An 18,842-nucleotide genomic window follows, 5' to 3' on the forward strand; every position below is an offset into this window, starting at 1 on the left:
GATGACAAACTCATGCCTTATAAGAATTTGGTCGAAGATTACAAGGAGCACTTCAACAAAATTACCTTCAAACAAATGCCCAGGATACAAAATAAGGCAGCAGATGCAATGACAACCATAGGATATCTTCTTAATATGCCTGCTAACGAAACTTAGTTTGAGTTCATCATAGAACAGTTGATGCTACCTGCATATGAGACTCCCCTATCAGAATATGTATGTGCAATTGTGGGTCCAGAATCACCTTGGTACAATGAAATATATACATATTTACATACTCAATACATGTCACCGGATCTATCCAGGAATCAAAAGAAGACATTTATTCGTCAGGCATCTAGGTACACCATTATAGCTGATACTTTGTATAGAAAGGGTTTCGATGGAACTCTTCTCTGATGCCTGGATGAGAATGAAGCACACATTGCTTTAAAAGAAGTCCATTATGGAATCTGTGGGGCTCACCAAAGTGGTCTGCCATTGTCAAAGAAATTGTTGAGAACAGGTTATTACTGGCCAACCATGGAGAAAGATGCTTACAAGTATGTACAAAAGTGTAAACAATTCCAAATGCATGGAGACCTTATTCATGCACCTACACAAGATCTTCAACCCATTACATCACCATGGCCATTTTCACAATGGGGATTAGATCTAGTGGGTAAAATCAACCCTACTTCTTCCAATGGGCATAAGTTCATCTTGACAGCCACTGAGTACTTTACCAAATGGGTTGAGGCAATTCCTCTTACGTACACCACTAGAAAGCAGATATCAAAATTCATGCTCAACTACATTATCTGTAGATACAGAGTTCCAATGTGCTTTGTTATAGATAACGAACGTCCATTTAAAAACCAGGAACTGAAAGAGTTGTGTGACAAATTTCATATACAACAGAGATTTGCCACACCATATTATCCACAAAGTAATGGACAAGTAGAGGCTACAAATAAAATAATATTGAAAATTCTTAAGAAAGTAGTCACTGACACAGGACGGGACTGACATCTCTAGTTAAATCCCACTCTTTGGGCTTACAGAACAGGAGTACGCACACCTACAGGAGCAACACCATATTCCTTGTTCTATGGGATAGAAGCGATACTCCCCATTGAAATAGAAATACCATCTCTAAGAGTCTCCTTACAGAAAGTCATATCAGAGGAAGACTACGGGGTAGAAAGGCTACAAGAACTCAAAACCCTTAATGAAAAAAGACAAACAATGTTTAACCATCTACAAGGATATCAAAACAGACTAAGACGAAGTTATAATAAATGGGTCCACCCATGAACTTTTCAAGTAGGAGATCTAGTACTTAAAGAGAATCAAAGGAACCTAGCAGAATGAGAAAGGCCAGGGAAATTCAAACCTGGCTACGTCCTTTCATTATAACAAGGGTCATAAGCAATGGAGCATATAATTTGGCTACCATGGAGGGAGATCCACTGTCTGACCCTATGAACAACATGCACCTTAAGCGATATTATACCTAAGGGTTGTGTGGTTTAGGTTTTTACTTTTTGCATTGCATATCATATTATTTGAAACATCTGCATTACATATAGTTTCTTTTCAAACACATTGCATTCTCAAAAGTTTCGGCAATTACATATAGAAGCATCAATAAAACAAGGCAACTATTCAAGTTTATCATCTGTTTGCATTCAAGAGAAATAAGGGTCATCTCCTTTCTTAGATATTTGGACATGAAAACTTTGACGTCCTAAGGTCATTCATTTTCAACATTACCCTGTGACGACACTTTACTTATGGTTGGGTAGCAATTTCAATATTTGAGACTTTTTAACCCACAATCTATCGATTGCTATATCTCACACATTAAGATCTCTAATTCATTCTAGACACCTAGTTGATCATATGACTAGTGAAAAATCTAAAATTCTACTTTAGCGCCTCTGTAATTGTCACACCCAAGTAGCTTTCATTACTTACAAGTCAAGGAAAGAAAATAAAAAGAAAAAGAGCTATGCCAAATATACATCTCAAGGCAAAAGAGAAATGATATATAACTGAACTATCACGCATATGAGTGCAATAAAAAGCTTGACTATGGGAACATGCAAGTAACTCCATCAGGGCTATGAATGCCTACTGGCAATGGAGCAATATTTGATAAATTACAGTCTATAACCTCGTCAGAGCTCTCAAGGCTTGCTCGCAACGAGGCTCTATTCGGGATGCTTTTGAAGTTAGAATAATCCATGTAGCTAGTCATATAGGATGCTAAGGATCTTTAGTGAACACAAGAGCAAGAATTAACGCATTTGCACACACATGGGCAAAAGAAGATCAAAGTTTCAAGAACCAATGGGGAAGTTTTCTGCGTCTCCATTTGTAAATCCTAGTCACTAAGTGTGTTGAGATGAATGTTTCCAGGGACCTTAGAGATCAATTGACCGCTTATCTATGAAACGTTTTGCACCTCGATTTCAATTGGTGTATTATAAATGCTAAAACAAACTCAATCAATCTTGTTCAAATAGGAAATGCATCTTCATCCAGCATATTACATTCACATAGGTCATGTCAAAAATTCATTGTCTCCACATACATTCTACAGATCATCATGTCATATAGATTTGCACATTGGGGGCATAATTGAAAAAATCCAAAAAAATATATAAAGTCCTGAAAAAATCCAAAAAAACATATAAATTCCTGAAAAAATCCAAAAAAAAACATATAAAGTCCTGAAAAAATCCCCCCAAAAAAAATCATATAAAGCCCTGAAAAAATCCTAAAAATCATCATGTAACGTCCTTTGAAAAAATCCAAAAACATTGAAAAAAACTCAAAATCCAAAAACATCCATATAACGTCCTGAAAAAATCATTCAAAAACATCCATATAACGTCCTGAAAAAATCGTCCAAAAACATTCAGATAACGTCCTGGAAAAAATCAACCAAAAACATTCAAATATCGATCTACATAATCCAAAAACATCATAAAAAGCTGTTGAAAAAGAACTAAAAATAAAAAATCAATCAATCAAAAAAACCTGCAATAAAATGTCTTGTGAGAAACAAATACCCTAGTAGATATCCAGCAAACACTTCGCACGAAGTTAACAAAGGATATGACTATCTAGTCAAACATCTGCAATCAACTGATCAAACTATCTTATCAATCGTATCATATACATATCAACGTGATCATTATCTTGTCTTAAACAAAAGAGGATACACTCGAAATCAGACAAGTCAGTCTTAAATGGGCTCCACAACTTTATGAGATTAGACATTATCAACCATCACATCAAGCAACTGAGAACAAAGGCACAAGGTCAGTATAGCTACTGAATTTTGTCCGGGTCAGTCTTTATCATTTTATCATTTGGCGACAGATATTGTTCCTATGCTACTCAAGGATGTCCACAAATGACTAGAGGATCAATGATGGGCATTATCTTTTTCTTTGTTCACTCCTTGTTTGTTACGTGTTTGTTTCTACAATGAGATATCTTTACATCTTGGTTCCTTATACCCTGATGTGTTAAGCTCCATTATTCAATAATAAGGCTCAATGATGAATATATATTGGCACAATAAAATATGTGACACAGGTTCGTAATTCATTCAATTTCATTCTCATTCTCATCTCATATGTTTTTTGATAGTTTGTTGATTTCTCATCTTCTTTCTAAATCATATTCTTTCTAAACATTCTTTCTATCATCTAACTAACATTTCTTCAAGGTGTATCCGAGTTAAAATTGGTTCAACCATTATCATACAAAAACCAATCATTATAGATTCATTTGCATTCATTATAACATTCATTATGATTCCATTTGCATTCATTTTAAAATCCATTACCATCATTAATACATACATGTATTACCATTGCATTCAAAATCATATAGAATCAAATAGGTATGCATCATAAAACTCATAGAATCATATAAGCATACATGAGAAGCAAAACATACATAGATCACTATCAAAACCCGCATGTCATATATATATATAACTCAAAAATGATAATGTGTGTGAATACAATAAATAAGCCCAAAGGCTCAGATGACATGATCAACCAACACTGCCTCTGTCAGCAGGTGGATCCTATCCACTAGATCCTGCCCCAAGATGTCAAGGTGGTCCCATAACGCCACCACTGCTAGTCCATTGTGAAGTAGATCTACTCAATCTCCTCCCCATAAACGCACTGAAGCTAGGCTCTCTCTGACCCTTAGGGATGGCTCGCTCATATGCCTGTCTATAATAAATAGCCTCATGCGCAGCAGTGAAATACCTATATGTCTGGTCGCGCGCATCGGTACCTACTCTAAAAAGATGATCAAAGGCATCCATGGTAATCTGACCTCTCCACACAACCTCATCTCTCTCCCTCTGGAGACGGTCTCTCTCAGCCTCAAGGGCACCATAATCTGCACGATAAGTATCTCGCTTGATATCTCATCTAGCGACCTCATCCTCCAAACTCTGGACCCATGCTCTAAGAGTCTGCAGCTCATCCTCCTCACCAACCTGTCCTCTCCCACCCTCTACACCAAGAACATCCTCCAGCTTAGGCATATCCTCATCATCACCTCCATCCTCGCTACTCGATGACTCAGAAGAATCATCGCTATCCTCACTGCTAATAGACTCGGTGTCTCCACCAATGTCTACATCCTCATCTCCCTCATCTCCCTCACCTCCTCCCTCATCATCCCCACCTCCTCTCTCAGCTTCACCATCTCCTCCTCTGGCTCTCTCCCCTGCGTCTATCCTCAACCGTTGTCTAGGATGGCGAATCTGTTGTGCTGTAATCAAAACAACAGGATCAATCAAAGGCACTGGCCTATGCCTAGCAAACCACACATCATACTCCACCGTCATCCCTGGATCCGTTGTACCTCTACCCCAACCCCAGAGTAATGGCTGTAGAGAATCAAACTCAATAGAAGCAACATGTGGTTGTATGCAAACACCCCAATCAGATACCTCCTGCAATACTCGAGCAAAATAAGTAGTAACCACAGGTGTTACCTGTACCTCACCAAACTATCTCAGAACCCACCCTGGAAGATACATCTCAATAATCCGCTGGGTCTCAAAGGTCATACCAATAAGATATCTTTGTTGTCGGCAAAAAGGCAAGTGTAGTGCATCATCCTCCCAACAGGGGCAATCTAAGTATGGTCTCCAAATAAAATGTTGCAATATGTCCAACTGATGTCTCTAGTGCAAGGTGTTCCCCGAACCTCTGTGTCTAATACTTGTTGTGTACCTAAAAGCATAAGGCTCACCAGGTTGCAAATCAACATGAATAATAGGCCTTGAAATAGAAATATGCTCCCATGCCCATGTCTGAAGCAAAGTAACACCACAACTGATAGAACGGTATCCAAGATACACAATACCATGCAACTGATAGTATAACATGGCTAGAAGGAAAGGACCCCAAGCATACAGTCGATGATGAACAATCATAACATGGAGCACTCTGCCCCATCCAACTATGAACCCATGACCTCATCTGTCAAGTATCAGTAAACCACCGACAACACCACATAATATAATAGTCATGTCATCATAGTCTAATCGGGCCCAAGGGATGTCATAACGGCCACTGATCTGCAAGTCCTGAATCTCACACTCGAAAAGTGCACATAGTCAAGCAATGCCATCATCATGGTCATATACAACTCTCTCACCATGAATAGGAATACGCAGTATACACCATACATCCTCAAAGGTAATGGATGCCTCACCAGTCGGAAGATGAAAAGAATAAGTCTCGGAATGCCACCGCTCTATCAAAGTTGTAATCATGGCCCTGTTGGCCGTCACCTATGGAAAGTGTAAAACATGATATAGACCAAGCTATCGGATATGCTCAATCTCTTCATCAAGTAAGTCAGCTCGAAGATCAAGTCCACTAGGTCTGCTATGTCGGTAGTATAACACTCCAATGTTCTCCTGCAATGAGAAAATGTTGAAAATATCAGATATCGGATCTCGAAAAACTAAAATATTTCAAAACGCATGACAAAACAATTACATTTACAACGAATGCGTGATAGTTATGACTAATGTGGTACAATTATGGCTCTTGCGTGACGTTTAAAGCTAATGCGTAATGATATAAGCTCTTGCGTAACAATAAACACTTGTGTGTAATGATATACATGAATGTGACATGTTTAATACTAATGCATGACATTTAGGATGCATGTGTAACAGTTAAAGCGTTTGTGGTACAGTTAACACTAATGTGTAAAAATTGACAAACGATTGCATGACACAATGCAAAAATTGATCATGGAAATTTTTTTGGAAAATGGCATAAAATTAGGGAAAAATTAGAAAAATACCATGCCACCAGTCCCAGGAGGTCTCTGATATGAACATACTCGGTTAGACAGGTGTAATCGCGCTCTATAGCCAGCCATGACGATCAAATACTCAGAAAAAAAGCACAAAAATTGCAAAGAAAACAAAGGAATTACCAAATTGCAAATGAGCAAACGAAAACCTAAAAATCTCTATTTATAGCTCAAAATTAGGGTTTTTTGACACCTCGACGCCCGTGGTCCCCACCAGCTTCAAAAACCTTGTAGCCTACTCAAACGATCTCGAAATCACATGAAATTTTATACGCTTGCTCGTTAAACTGATATCGAAAACATGGTCTCAATTTTGAAATTTTCCAACCACCTTTTCCGAGGGGGCATATTTACACCCTAAGTATCACCGAGGCATACTGGGGCAGAATTTTTTGTTTTCTTTGAAACAATGTCATTCTGACTTTGTCTCAAAGAGGGGCAAATGTAGACACCTAAAAATGTCTCATTGATCATGTACTAATTATTCCTCTAATGGATTAATAAATTCTTTATTATTTAATTAATTTAATTAATCTATTTCTTCTAATTTCATATTTCCTCATCATCTTACTAATTATTCTATTTTTCTATTTTATCATCATTTAATCATTTTAATCATTTCCTAAATGTTAATTAAATATTTATTATTTAATTAATTATGATTAATTCCTCAATTTAAATAATCTTTATTATTTAAATAAATTGCTAATTCTCAATTTCTATCTCTAATCATCTAATCATTTAACCCTCTTCTAAATATTAATTATTTAATTAATTATGATTTAATCCTTTAAATTAGATAATCTTTATTATTTAATTAAATTCCATTTCTAAATAATTAAATAGTTTCTTTAAATTATTTAATTAACTAATTAATTCTTCCATTTCCAAATCCCCAAATTCTAATTTCATTTAATTTCTTATTTTCTTCTAATTTCTTCCAAATTCAAATACATGTGCATGATTTCAAAAACCAAGTTGAAAATCAAAGTCAAGTTCTAAATATATTCAAATGCTAAATTGAATTAAATAAATTCAATTATTTGAATTAATATCTCATGCAAAGATTAAATTGAAAATCTAAATCTAAATGCAAGCACATGCTAAATTAATTAATTCAATCAATTAAATAATTTAAATCATTTATCTCTCCAATCTTTATTTCCATCTTTCAGTTAGCTTTTTCTAAATTAAGCTTTCTGTGTCATCCTCTTTATTTCCACCAATCATTCTTTTTCTTCCTTCGGTCAGTTTTTTCTCAATCAGTTGACTCAATTAATCTATTCAATCTATTGAGTTTCACTCCTACAATCAGCAGTTCAACTATCAATTTTCATGTGAGCTCACCTGAGTTCCACCTCTTGATCAATTTGTTTCACCTTTCAATCAATCTTCTCCAAAAATCTATAAATTGAGCATTCAATCTCCATTTTCAATAATCACATACTTCAAATCTTTGTGTCACTTGCACGTTACCAGCGCAATATCTGAGAGCCATCATACCACAAAGAAGAGAAGAGCAATGGGAGTGATATGCAATCTTGGAATAGGGAGTTTCATTGAATTATTATAATTCTTATTTCTTGATATTTGCATTATTTCATTGTCTTGTTTGTTAGATTCTTTTATTAGATAGGGATTCGTGATTTCCCTTTATTTCTAATTAATTGATTATTGTTTTGAATAAGATAAATTTTACATGCATACAGACATCATATGTAGTAGGTTGATAGGTTTGTGAGTCAATAAGACCCAATTGATGTAAGGCATTGTCATGGTTGCATTTTATAAGCCACCATGGAAAAATGAACATGTGGGTCAGTAGGAGTCTAGGCATGAGTCAGGAAATAAATATTGGTCTTAGAAACATCAGACCAATCCTTGTAATAGGCCAAATACACCTTGGAGTCGCCCAATTTGAAAAGTACAATTTGACAACTTTTCTCGTCATTGCAAAATCTACACTCGCATTTATTAGGAGGCGATAGATCGATTAGCCATGGTTTTATCTTTATTTGTTCTAAATTTGCTAACCATGCTTGTAATGATCTATTGAGTGTTTTGTGTTGCAGCTACAGGTATCACACTTCACAAGCATGACAATTTCTTGTTACCAGTTGTTCCATTGTTGCTTGTTGCCTGAGACCTATTCTGATGATCTTTTGGAACCCATTCCGAATCTTGCAGAGCCTTGGGCGTTGATCTTGATGTTGCTTGGTGTGTGGCCGACCTTCTGTGTTTCATCCTTTGGATTTTTTGGAGGAATCTCTTGGCGGAGGCCGATCTTATTCATTTTGCAAGTTAGGTCTTGTTCTTCGGGTTTTGATCTTTTTCGGTCGATAGGATCCTTTGGATCGATATATATATATATATATATATTTGTAATCATGCTTTAGAATTATTCAATTCAAAAATCAAGAAGTATCAGATAGATAGATTGTGCCTAGAAGATAGCTCTTTCGCTTTCAAGTCCCGGTGTGACCTATTCTACCAGGCCCGTGTGCCAGTATGTTGTAACCTGGTTGTTACCGGTTGGATGTAATTAAATTTCATGCAATAAAACTATCTGTTATTCATTTCCTCTATCATATATGTGTGTTTCCGTTGTGTTTACTCTTGCTGACCGGTTTGGATTGATCTCCTCGAGGTCCCTCTTTGTCGGTGACTGCTTCACAACTCAAGTATAGAAATTTGTGGTGGGCTTCTTCCCTAAATTCTCTATAAGGTTTTATTGCAAAGGTGGTGTATCAGGTTTAGATTTAGAGCTGTTAAGAATAAATGTGCCTCTGCGGTGGTAACATTGCAATCAGTTTATTTCCCCTTTATGATAAAAGTGTTCACATGATTATCGGCCTCACTAATGTTGTTTATGGTATAGTCTTATTTAGCATTGGTATAGTTCACACCATCACTAGATTTTGGGGCCTTCCCTTTATCCTTGTCATGCTTAGGGAAAGGATTTTTTAATATATCATGATCAGAGTTATTGGAAGGAGTATGTACATCAACCAAAAATTTTCCCTCATCGAGAAGGTCCTGTATCACATGTAAGAGTTTATTACAACTGTTAGTCTTATGATCCTTGTGTCTATGGTAGTCGCAAAAGTGATCATCATTCCACCATGGGGGTTTAACTTGAGGATTATATTCCCCTATCTCTGGCAATGTTATAAGATTGTTTTCAAGGAGTTCTTTCAATGCTGATTTGAGCGGTTGTCCCAATGGTGTAAAATTTTGTTTAGGGAAGCTTCTTTGTTTTTCTTTTTCTTTGTCTGAGGATGAACCCTTAAGGTTGTAAACAAGTGATGATGTTTTAACATTGTTTACATCAATAACTCCGTCATTAACCACATTCTTATTCTTATCCCAAAAGGGTGTTTTATGGTTTGAACTCAATCCTTTGTGATATTTATCATCATTTATCTTTATAGTACCATCGTCAATAAGGTTTTTTTCAATGCGGAATCCCATGTCTATGACCTCATCAAAGGTGTCCAAACACTAGAGGTGAAGTTATCTTCCAATTTCCTTGTTTAGATTGTGACAAAAAAGGTCAACGAGTTGCTTATCAAGAATACCATAAGGTGCTCTTTTGGTTAAATGTCTCCATCTTTGTAAAAAATGATACAAAAGGTTCTCCTTTTTTTTGTTTTGTGTTGAAAAGGTCCATCATAGACACCCCATGTTCACAATTGTAAGCATAATGTGAGACAAACTTATCAGCCAATTCTTGGAAAGATTTGATGGTTGGAGGTAATCGTGAGAACCATTCCATGGCGCTTCCTCCAAGACTGCAAGAAAATAGTCTCATAAGGTATGTTTCATCCACTAAAAATTCTAAGGTAGTGGCGCAAAATTCTCTCAAGTGATCTCTAGGGTCTCCTTTTCTTCTATACTTATCCAATTTTGGTATCTCGACTAGGAAAAGGTGGCATCAAAATGCTCGGATCAAAAGGATAAGGATATATGTCCTCAATAGAAAAATTGTGTGACAATGCTTTCTTATTCTTGAGTGTCTATTTCTTGTCTCAATGCCTTCTTAACCACCTCTTTAAGAAGTTTAGTAAATATATGATCATGAAACGCTTCATCAATGGTGGATTGAGTTATTTCTTCATCACTTGTCTTTCTTGTGTCACTAGTTTCACTGGTTTCAATGCTAATGTGTTCTTCTTCATCAAAATCGATAAGGTTGTCTCCATCTTGAAATAGATGATTTTGAAACATTTTGATTCTCGAGTTAGGAGACATAAGTGATTTTTTTGATATTTGACCTAAGGTTTATGTATATGACGATGAATGAGACTCAAGGTATGATGCAAACCCTAATGTGCAAAGGGGGAACTATAGGATATGAGTGAGATTGGGATGCAACTAAGGATCAATGGAAAGATGCAATCTATGTGATATGACTACTAAAGGATTGATGCAAAAAATGCAATCTATATGATAGGAAAGTGATGTGCAACTAAACCTTAAATGGGATATGAGGATGAATGATGTTTGATGCAAGGACTAAGGATACTCTAGGTCTGAAAATATTTGTAATGTGAGGTTTTACTTGTGCTATGATGGATAGACACAAGGATGAGTGATCAAAGAGAGGGCATGCTATGATAGGAGATGATGAACTCCAAGCGGAATACCAACTCAAAGACACTGATAGGTTCCCTAACTCAAGGAAGTGTACCTCAAGTGATAAGGGTGATTGGTGATTGAAAGTTGATGTCAAACCTAAGACGAGAAATCCTAAGTGCAAGCAATGTTTTTTGTTTTTTTTGGTATGCAAGTAATAATGAACCAATGATGAAATGACCTAAGGAACTTATGCAAGGTTTAAGGTTATGTCCTAAAAGAATGATGGAAGGCTATGAAAAGATTATGAGTATGATCTAAGGGGATTATGCAAGGGTATAACCTAATGGTGGTATGCAAAGGTTTGATCTAAGGGTCATATGCAAAGGTTTGATCTAAGGGTGGTATGCAAAGGACTAGGTATAATTAAATGAGATATGCAAGGATGAAAGGTGCAACTAGGTGAAGACTATGCAATGACCTAAAAGGTATGGCAAACTAGAATGACATGACTATGCGAGGACCTAAAAGATCATAACTCCAAAAGTGATGTCTCAAGAGATTTGCAATGATTGTTTTGAGAACATGAGTTCAATGTTTCAATGATAATGTTTTTTTGCAGTGTTTTTGTTTTACAACATGGATCAATACTTGAAAGTTTAGACCAAATTTTTTGTAAATTGTTTCAATTTCAAGTGTGGTGTTGATTGTGAAATTTTCTTGTTTATTTTGCACACACTTAGAAAACATGGCAAAAAAAATGTTTGTTTTATTTTACAATAAAAACACATTCAAGCACAATCCTAAGGCTGGTTAGTACAATAGTTGTTGAATCTCACTTGGGGGGTTACCCCGAGCTACGTAATTTAGAGAAGATACTTAGATGCTTGACCCCACTGGCTCCACCCTCGGCACTCACTTCTCCGGGGCAGCCAAGCACCAGTCCCCATGAAAACTCCTTGTGGCGAACTTTGTATCTCTACTAAGAACTATAAGAATGTGAGCAATTTCAGAGGTTCGACCTCTTGCGTCAACAACTAGAAGGTTTTTTTGGCTTCTAACATAAAATGTGTCTAGTAAGGGCATCTGTTCGAGTGGCCATACATGCGGTGATGTACGCTTCGTTAAGGAAGGCTTCCAGCCTATAGAGGTTGGGCTCTATAGGTTTTATGGGGAGACATGTTGTCGGTATGAACTAATCAACACCCGTTGCTTGCAACTTTCATCACAAACACATTTATTTATAGTGGTTCGGAAGAGCTTGGATTTAACTTATTACCACTTGGGTCATTCCCTCTCACTGAGCCTTAAGGGCTTCTCGGGAGGCAGGCCCTCTAAAAGGTAAAACAAAAAGAACCTATTGCTAAAAAAATAAAAGACACTGGTTAATTTTAAAGCACCAATTTGAAATGTGATCTAATCTAAAAATCAGACAATCAGTTTCAAATCACCATTTCTTCGACATGCATCTTGCATCAAATGACATTAGTAGTTTCAAAAGATTATCTTCGACACACGAAATTGGATGCCACAAGAGGGAACCTGCACAAGCACACAAAGCAAAAAAATTAGTTCACAAAAATAAATCAAAACACATTGACAAAACTAAACATTAGTTTAATTAACAAAATCTAGAATTTAATCTACTTAACAAAATTTAAAATCAATTCTAAATTAACAAAATTTAAAATCTAATCTAAAATCTAATTTAAAAATCTAAATCTAAGAATATAATTTAAAAAAATATAAATCTAAATTAAATTGATAAAATCTAATTTAAACTAATTTAAAAAAACCTAAATTTAATTTAAAATAACAAAATTTTAATCTAAACAAAAACTAAATTAAATTAAAACTAAATCTAATTTTTAAAAAAATCTAAAAAACTAAATCTAATTTAAAAATCTAAAAAGCTAAATCTAATTAAAAAAATCTAAAAAAAAACTAAATCTAATTAAAAACAATCTAAAAAGCTAAATCTAATTTAAAAAAATTAACTATCAAACAAAAACCAAATTATTCAAAAGGACAAAATCGGATGTCCCACAAAACTAAATTAAACAAAACACACACATGCATTAACAAGGATTTGTCTTTATAGATGATTGCTTAGATATGAGGAGAAGCAAAGTATTTATAGATGTTAGGGTGGAATCCAAGTTGTAAGATAAATGTTGGATAAAAGTTTGGATTAGAGATGTAAGTGTTTATCCCATATTCATTAGGTGAGTGTAATAGATGGATACCAAGAATGATAAATACTAGGGAATATATTGGGTATGCAAGAGATTTAAAAAATGGTTTAATAATATAATATATTAATGGATTAAATGAATAATAATATAATATTATGATACAATGATGAAAAATGAGATAATATATTGATGAATGAATATTATAATGTAATGAAGAATAATAATGGATAATAAGGATCCACTTGATAAGAATATTATGTAATTTTAGGGTTACAACATACATAAAATTTATTCTACTAGAGTTAAAAAAAACTATAGATTTATAAATGTATGCAATCCTCTAAAATATATAAAGATACATAATATAATTTATATTATTATATAATAGTATACTATACTACAAATAATACATATAATTATTATAATATACCTAATATAATACTTTTATTACATCATTATATGGTTGTAATACCAAGAGTCTATATCACAAACTATAATCTAAGTTACACCTAAATTGATATCTATAACTCAACAACAAATATTACAATTACAATACCAAAAAGACAAGTACTCATCACTAGTGTCACTTGTTTTACTTTTCAATATATATTTTTTACAATTATAACATAAATATACAACACATATAAATAATTTTGAAAAGAGTTAATGAAAACAAACATAATAATTTTAATATTTTTCATCCCACTTAGTAATCATTTTTATTGTTTTTTTTTCTCTCATTATTTAATAACACATCACTAATTACATAACTAAAACAAAAACTATATAAAAATAAATAAATTATAAAATCAAATACAATAACTCTTTAAAATAAATGAAAATGCATATGTACATAGGGGAGAGGGAACAATCCTCGTGAGGGCTAACTTGGTCAACATGTAGCTGTCACATGTAGTGTCCAAAAAAATGACTTTTTTAAGATTCAAAACTTAATCTAAAAATCCTTAGTTGTTGAATAAAAAAATATCATTTGTAATTAATACAATATCATATTTTTATGTAAAATATAACTTTTATGGAACTTAAATGGACCAAATACCTATTAATAATCATAAATGTGTGTTATCTCTAACTTTTATATCCAACACCATAGAACCAATAGTTGAACACAAAAAAATATTTGTTGTTATAAAAATAACATATTATTATATAGAAAACTCCATTGCTATCCTAGTAGTTGTACACATAAGAATAATATTTTTTCACCATGATAATATTTGGCTTGTTAGTTAATGTATTTATGCCTTTTTTATATAACATTTATAGGTTCTCTTATGTTCAAGTATTGATCCATTTTGATCAACATTATAAGGCAAGACTGGATAATAAGCACAATTGCTATAACGACTATTGAAGGGTACAACTACTGACCCCTCTTTAACAATAAAATAAAATAACTTTAATCTCTACCAATTTTATTTAAAAAACCAATAAAAAATATTAAAAAATGATTTTTAAAATATAAAACAAGTCACAGCTGTTGATTCAGGGCAATAAAACATAGATGATTGGAATCTCTTGTACATAAATGAATAGCTACCAGAACATCACCCTAGTTTAATTGCATGCCACCTTTACGTCCATAAATCTGCCACGTGTCCGTCTGAACTCGCATTAATAATGTCTAAATCCAAGAAGGATAACTACTCGGCCAGATGGACTTTCTTGAAACTGCAAGACACTGCTTTTTTTAATTTAAACGGTCAGAAATTTTGTAAATTCCCGGCATGTATGGGATTCCATAGCAAGTTAGCAACCACAACATTTTATGAATAAAAATATTAAAATGAATCTCCGTTTCCCTATTTAAAGGCCATAAGTTCTTTTGGGTTCATTTAGATCTGGAATCAGGCCATTTAGATACTAGTTAGGATTCCCACCTCTACATTTGGCAGAGTGCATGCTAACATAGCAGAAAATCATGTCATATAGTTATGAATTCTTTCTTTTTCATGAGGCTGTTTTTGACTATAATGAATTCCTAGGTCAGTTAAGTCTGGTTAACAGACTGAGAGGAAAAAGTCCAGCGTTTCTATTGGTCCGATGGTTTCCACCATCTTGGAAATCAGTCCTTATTTTGGGTAATGCATGCATGCTGAGTCATGCCTTAAATCCTTTGGTTACTAAGTATCTTGCTGTATTGTCATGTCCTATTTAGGTGTTGGTAGGTTTAACTACTCATCATTTATATTGGACATGTTTATTCTTGTATTTTCATGGTCTCCCTCCATGAGCAGTGGAAGAGACCAGCTGATCACCTTGTAGCATTTTCATGAGCAGTTCTTGCATTTCCTGTCTATGGGTATGGTGCAACTGCTGAATTTTTATTTTCTGGGCTTGTGAACCCGATACATTTTATGTTTGTATAAACCCAAAAGAAATCGTTACAGTATCATACATTTGTATGTATATATATGGAATAGTTTCCTTTCTTGAAGCAAGGTGGTGGTCAAGAACTAGCAGATGAAAAAGGAAGGAAGAGAGACTGTACTTATCATTAAGGTGTTACAAGAAGTTGGGTTGGTGATTAGATTTTTATAGTCTATCCATATTAACAGTCTAGAGGTTTCTATATTCGAGTTTTGGGTCAATGGCCATGGAGATGATGAATTATAGGGTCTCTGAAATGGAGTCTGGTAACAAGGATGTGCCAAGCCCTATTCTTGTGAGGTCTCACAGCAGGGATGATGATGGCCGCCTGAGGAGAACAGGTACCCAAAGACTGTTTTTTTTTTATGTTCATAAATTTTTCATGGTGCTTTGGTTTGGAGATTAACAGCTCTGTGGGTTTTTCTGTTTTTTTTTTCTCTACTTGGTGTTCTAGGCAATGCTTGGACCGCTTCTTCTCATGTGATAACTGCTGTCATTGGATCTGGAGTGCTGTCTTTGGCTTGGAGTATGGCTCAGTTGGGATGGTCTGCAGGACCAATTGCTCTTGCGGGTTTCTCCATTGTCACCTATTATACATCCCTTTTGCTTGCAGACTGTTATAGGAGCCCAGATCCAATCACTGGGAGGAGAAACTATACATACATGGATGCTGTTATGGCCAACCTGGGTGAGTTGCTTTCTTAAGTTGAATTTTGTTTTTGTCCTCAAGCATGCTTGAAATAGGTTAACTCTTTTTCAAAAGATTAAAATTTTTCTATTTTAGCTTGAATCTGGATTTATGCTATTTTTAACATAATTCATAGATCCAGAATCTCAGATACATAAAATAAAATGAAGTTCTGATTAGATTAGCAGTGAAAAAAAGGTTCTTCTGGCCTTTCTTTGAATGATCTACTGATGCATTGCCATATCTGTCCTAATTAGGCGGTGCGAAGGTATTCTTATGTGGGTTGCTCCAGTATGGAAATCTCTTGGGCACATCAATTGGATATACAATCACTGCTTCAACAAGCATGGTGTAAGGGACTATATAACTACCAAACTTACTGAGAAATTACTTAACATGCAAAGAATAATATTGAACTCTGGTTTTGGTTAGAACACTAAACATATTTTCTTTTCTTGGCTAAGGCAGGGCTATTGAAAGGTCTAATTGCTTTCATAAGTATGGGCAGAAGGCTCCTTGCCATATTTCTAATAACCTGTACATGGTCATTTTTGGGGTGGTTCAAATAATATTTTCTCAGATACCTGATTTGCATGAAGTTTGGTGGTTGTCAATAGTGGCAGCTGTCATGTCATTCTCATATTCATCTATTGGACTTGGTCTGGGAATTGGCAAAGCTGTGGGTATGTTTAAAAAAAAAAAAAATTCTATCAAAATTGTTTTTCAAGATGTTTCCCATTAGAAAGATGTTTCCTAACAAGCTACCCTTATTTCTCTGTGAATTTCAATATTTTTATGAGTAAATTGCTTTAAATCTTAGGGAGGAATGGTTATTCACTTGAAATCAAACCTCCAATGCCTCATATAATCTTGCAGAGAAACATGCCGATTATGGTTCCTTGAAAGGAGTTGGAATCAGAGATGTATTCCACGATGCAGATAAAACATGGAGTGTGTTTCAGGCTCTGGGCAACATTGCATTTGCTTATTCATTCTCCATGGTTCTAATAGAAATACAGGCAAGTATTTTTCTCATTTTCTTGCCCTTTGAACAATATTTGAGTGCTTAACCACCACTACAAAAAGATGACACTTCAGAATTTTATGTTCTTGTGCAGGACACCATCAAATCTCCACCTGCAGAGAACAAAACCATGAAAAAGGCAACCACCATTGGTGTAGCAGTCACAACATTATTTTACTTGTCTGTGGGCTGTGTGGGCTATGCAGCATTTGGAGACAATGCACCAGGAAACCTTCTCACTGGGTTTGGATTCTACAACCCATTTTGGCTGGTGGATATTGCCAACATCTGCATTGTAATACATCTGGTGGGAGCTTATCAGGTACTTATTTCAATTACCATTATTAATCAATAGTATCGAATGTACATGCCATCAAATTTAAACAGCCAAGTTTAAACAGCACACTCTAAGCTTTGATTTGTTTAGATGATTCATCGCACTAACTGGATTCTTCTGAAGAAGCGTGTTTTCAATTTCAGTAACTCAAAAATTTGGTATTGGTTTTAAGGTATTCAGATTATATTTTCAATTATTTTTTAAAATCCTTAACCAGTTATAAGATTGCACCAACAAATTTAGGTGACTCTTCTGAAATCACATTATCTTTCCAATAAGAACCACTTAGTGTGATTTCTGTGAGGTTTAAACCCAACCAATTTCAATTGGACCATCATGAAGTGTTAATTTATCTGGCAGAATCCTTCTGTGGGTGCTTTGTTTTCTCATATCTTAGTTTCCTGAATATTTCTACAGGTCTTCAGTCAGCCTCTATTTGCATTTGTTGAGGAATGGTGCTCCAGTAAATGGCGCAATAGCAATTTCATAAACAAGCAATATACAGTAAAGCTTCCAGGCTATGGTCCATTAGAACTGACCCTCTTCCGCCTGTTATGGAGGACCTGTTTTGTTATTTTCACAACACTGGTATCCATGATTCTTCCTTTCTTCAATGATATAATGGGCATCTTAGGAGCTCTTGCATTCTTTCCACTCACGGTGTACTTCCCAATACAAATGTACATTGTTCAACACAAAGTGAAGCCATGGAGCAGGAAGTGGTTGATTCTGCACCTGTTGAGCACTGTCTGCTTCATTGTATCACTGGCGGCTCTGGTGGGCTCAGTTGCAGGTGTCGTTGCAAGACTTCAACAGAATTACAAGCCCTTCAAAACCACCTACTAGAAAGTGACTTCTATATATATCATTTTGCTTTATATCACCTCACCTCGTTTAAAAACAACATGGTGAATAAGTGATGTACATCCTTGGAGCAATACCATTGTGTCTTGCTAACTTTCATATGATATGATGAATTGGATATTTTGTTCCTATGCTGCATATCTTGATTTAGTTTTGCAGTCACCACCTTTGATCTTTACTAAGAAATCAAGCACATCATTGATTGCAAATATGTGATGTTTGGAGTTTTTTTTAATGATATTGTAAATCTATTCAGTATTAAGAAATTTTGTATTGCTCTTCTCTTTCTTTTGTTCTCTATTATAGAATTTGCTCTGAAATATTGATTATAAAATCTTAGGACGAAATCTAAAAAAATATCATCAAAATGAAGCGACAAAATTTCATGATTTTAGTCTTAAACAGATT

General features: G+C 34.8%; 1 protein-coding gene across 1 annotated transcript; it reads left to right on the top strand.

The window, feature by feature from the left end:
* The first annotated feature begins 15,284 nt into the window (after nt 1–15,284).
* LOC131027907 (amino acid permease 3) lies at nt 15,285–18,572 on the top strand. The gene is made up of 7 exons (XM_057958008.2): nt 15,285–15,862; nt 15,976–16,209; nt 16,467–16,560; nt 16,678–16,892; nt 17,086–17,228; nt 17,328–17,555; nt 17,988–18,572. Exons 1-7 carry the CDS (start codon nt 15,742–15,744, stop codon nt 18,414–18,416), a joined length of 1,464 nt encoding a protein of 487 aa, XP_057813991.1. The 5' UTR covers nt 15,285–15,741; the 3' UTR covers nt 18,417–18,572.
* Nucleotides 18,573–18,842: the final 270 nt, after the last annotated feature.

This window comes from Cryptomeria japonica, chromosome 3, assembly GCF_030272615.1.
Source record: "Cryptomeria japonica chromosome 3, Sugi_1.0, whole genome shotgun sequence".
Lineage (NCBI taxonomy): Eukaryota > Viridiplantae > Streptophyta > Pinopsida > Cupressales > Cupressaceae > Cryptomeria > Cryptomeria japonica.

Excerpts from the sequence above, each read along its gene's own strand:
- LOC131027907 (XM_057958008.2), top strand. The coding sequence starts at position 15,742 with ATGGCCATGGAGATGATGAATTATAGGGTCTCTGAAATGGAGTCTGGT. Across the intron at positions 16,561-16,677 it reads ACTGCTTCAACAAGCATGGT|GGCTATTGAAAGGTCTAATT; the intron begins GTAAGGGACTAT and ends TGGCTAAGGCAG. Across the intron at positions 17,229-17,327 it reads TGGTTCTAATAGAAATACAG|GACACCATCAAATCTCCACC; the intron begins GCAAGTATTTTT and ends GTTCTTGTGCAG.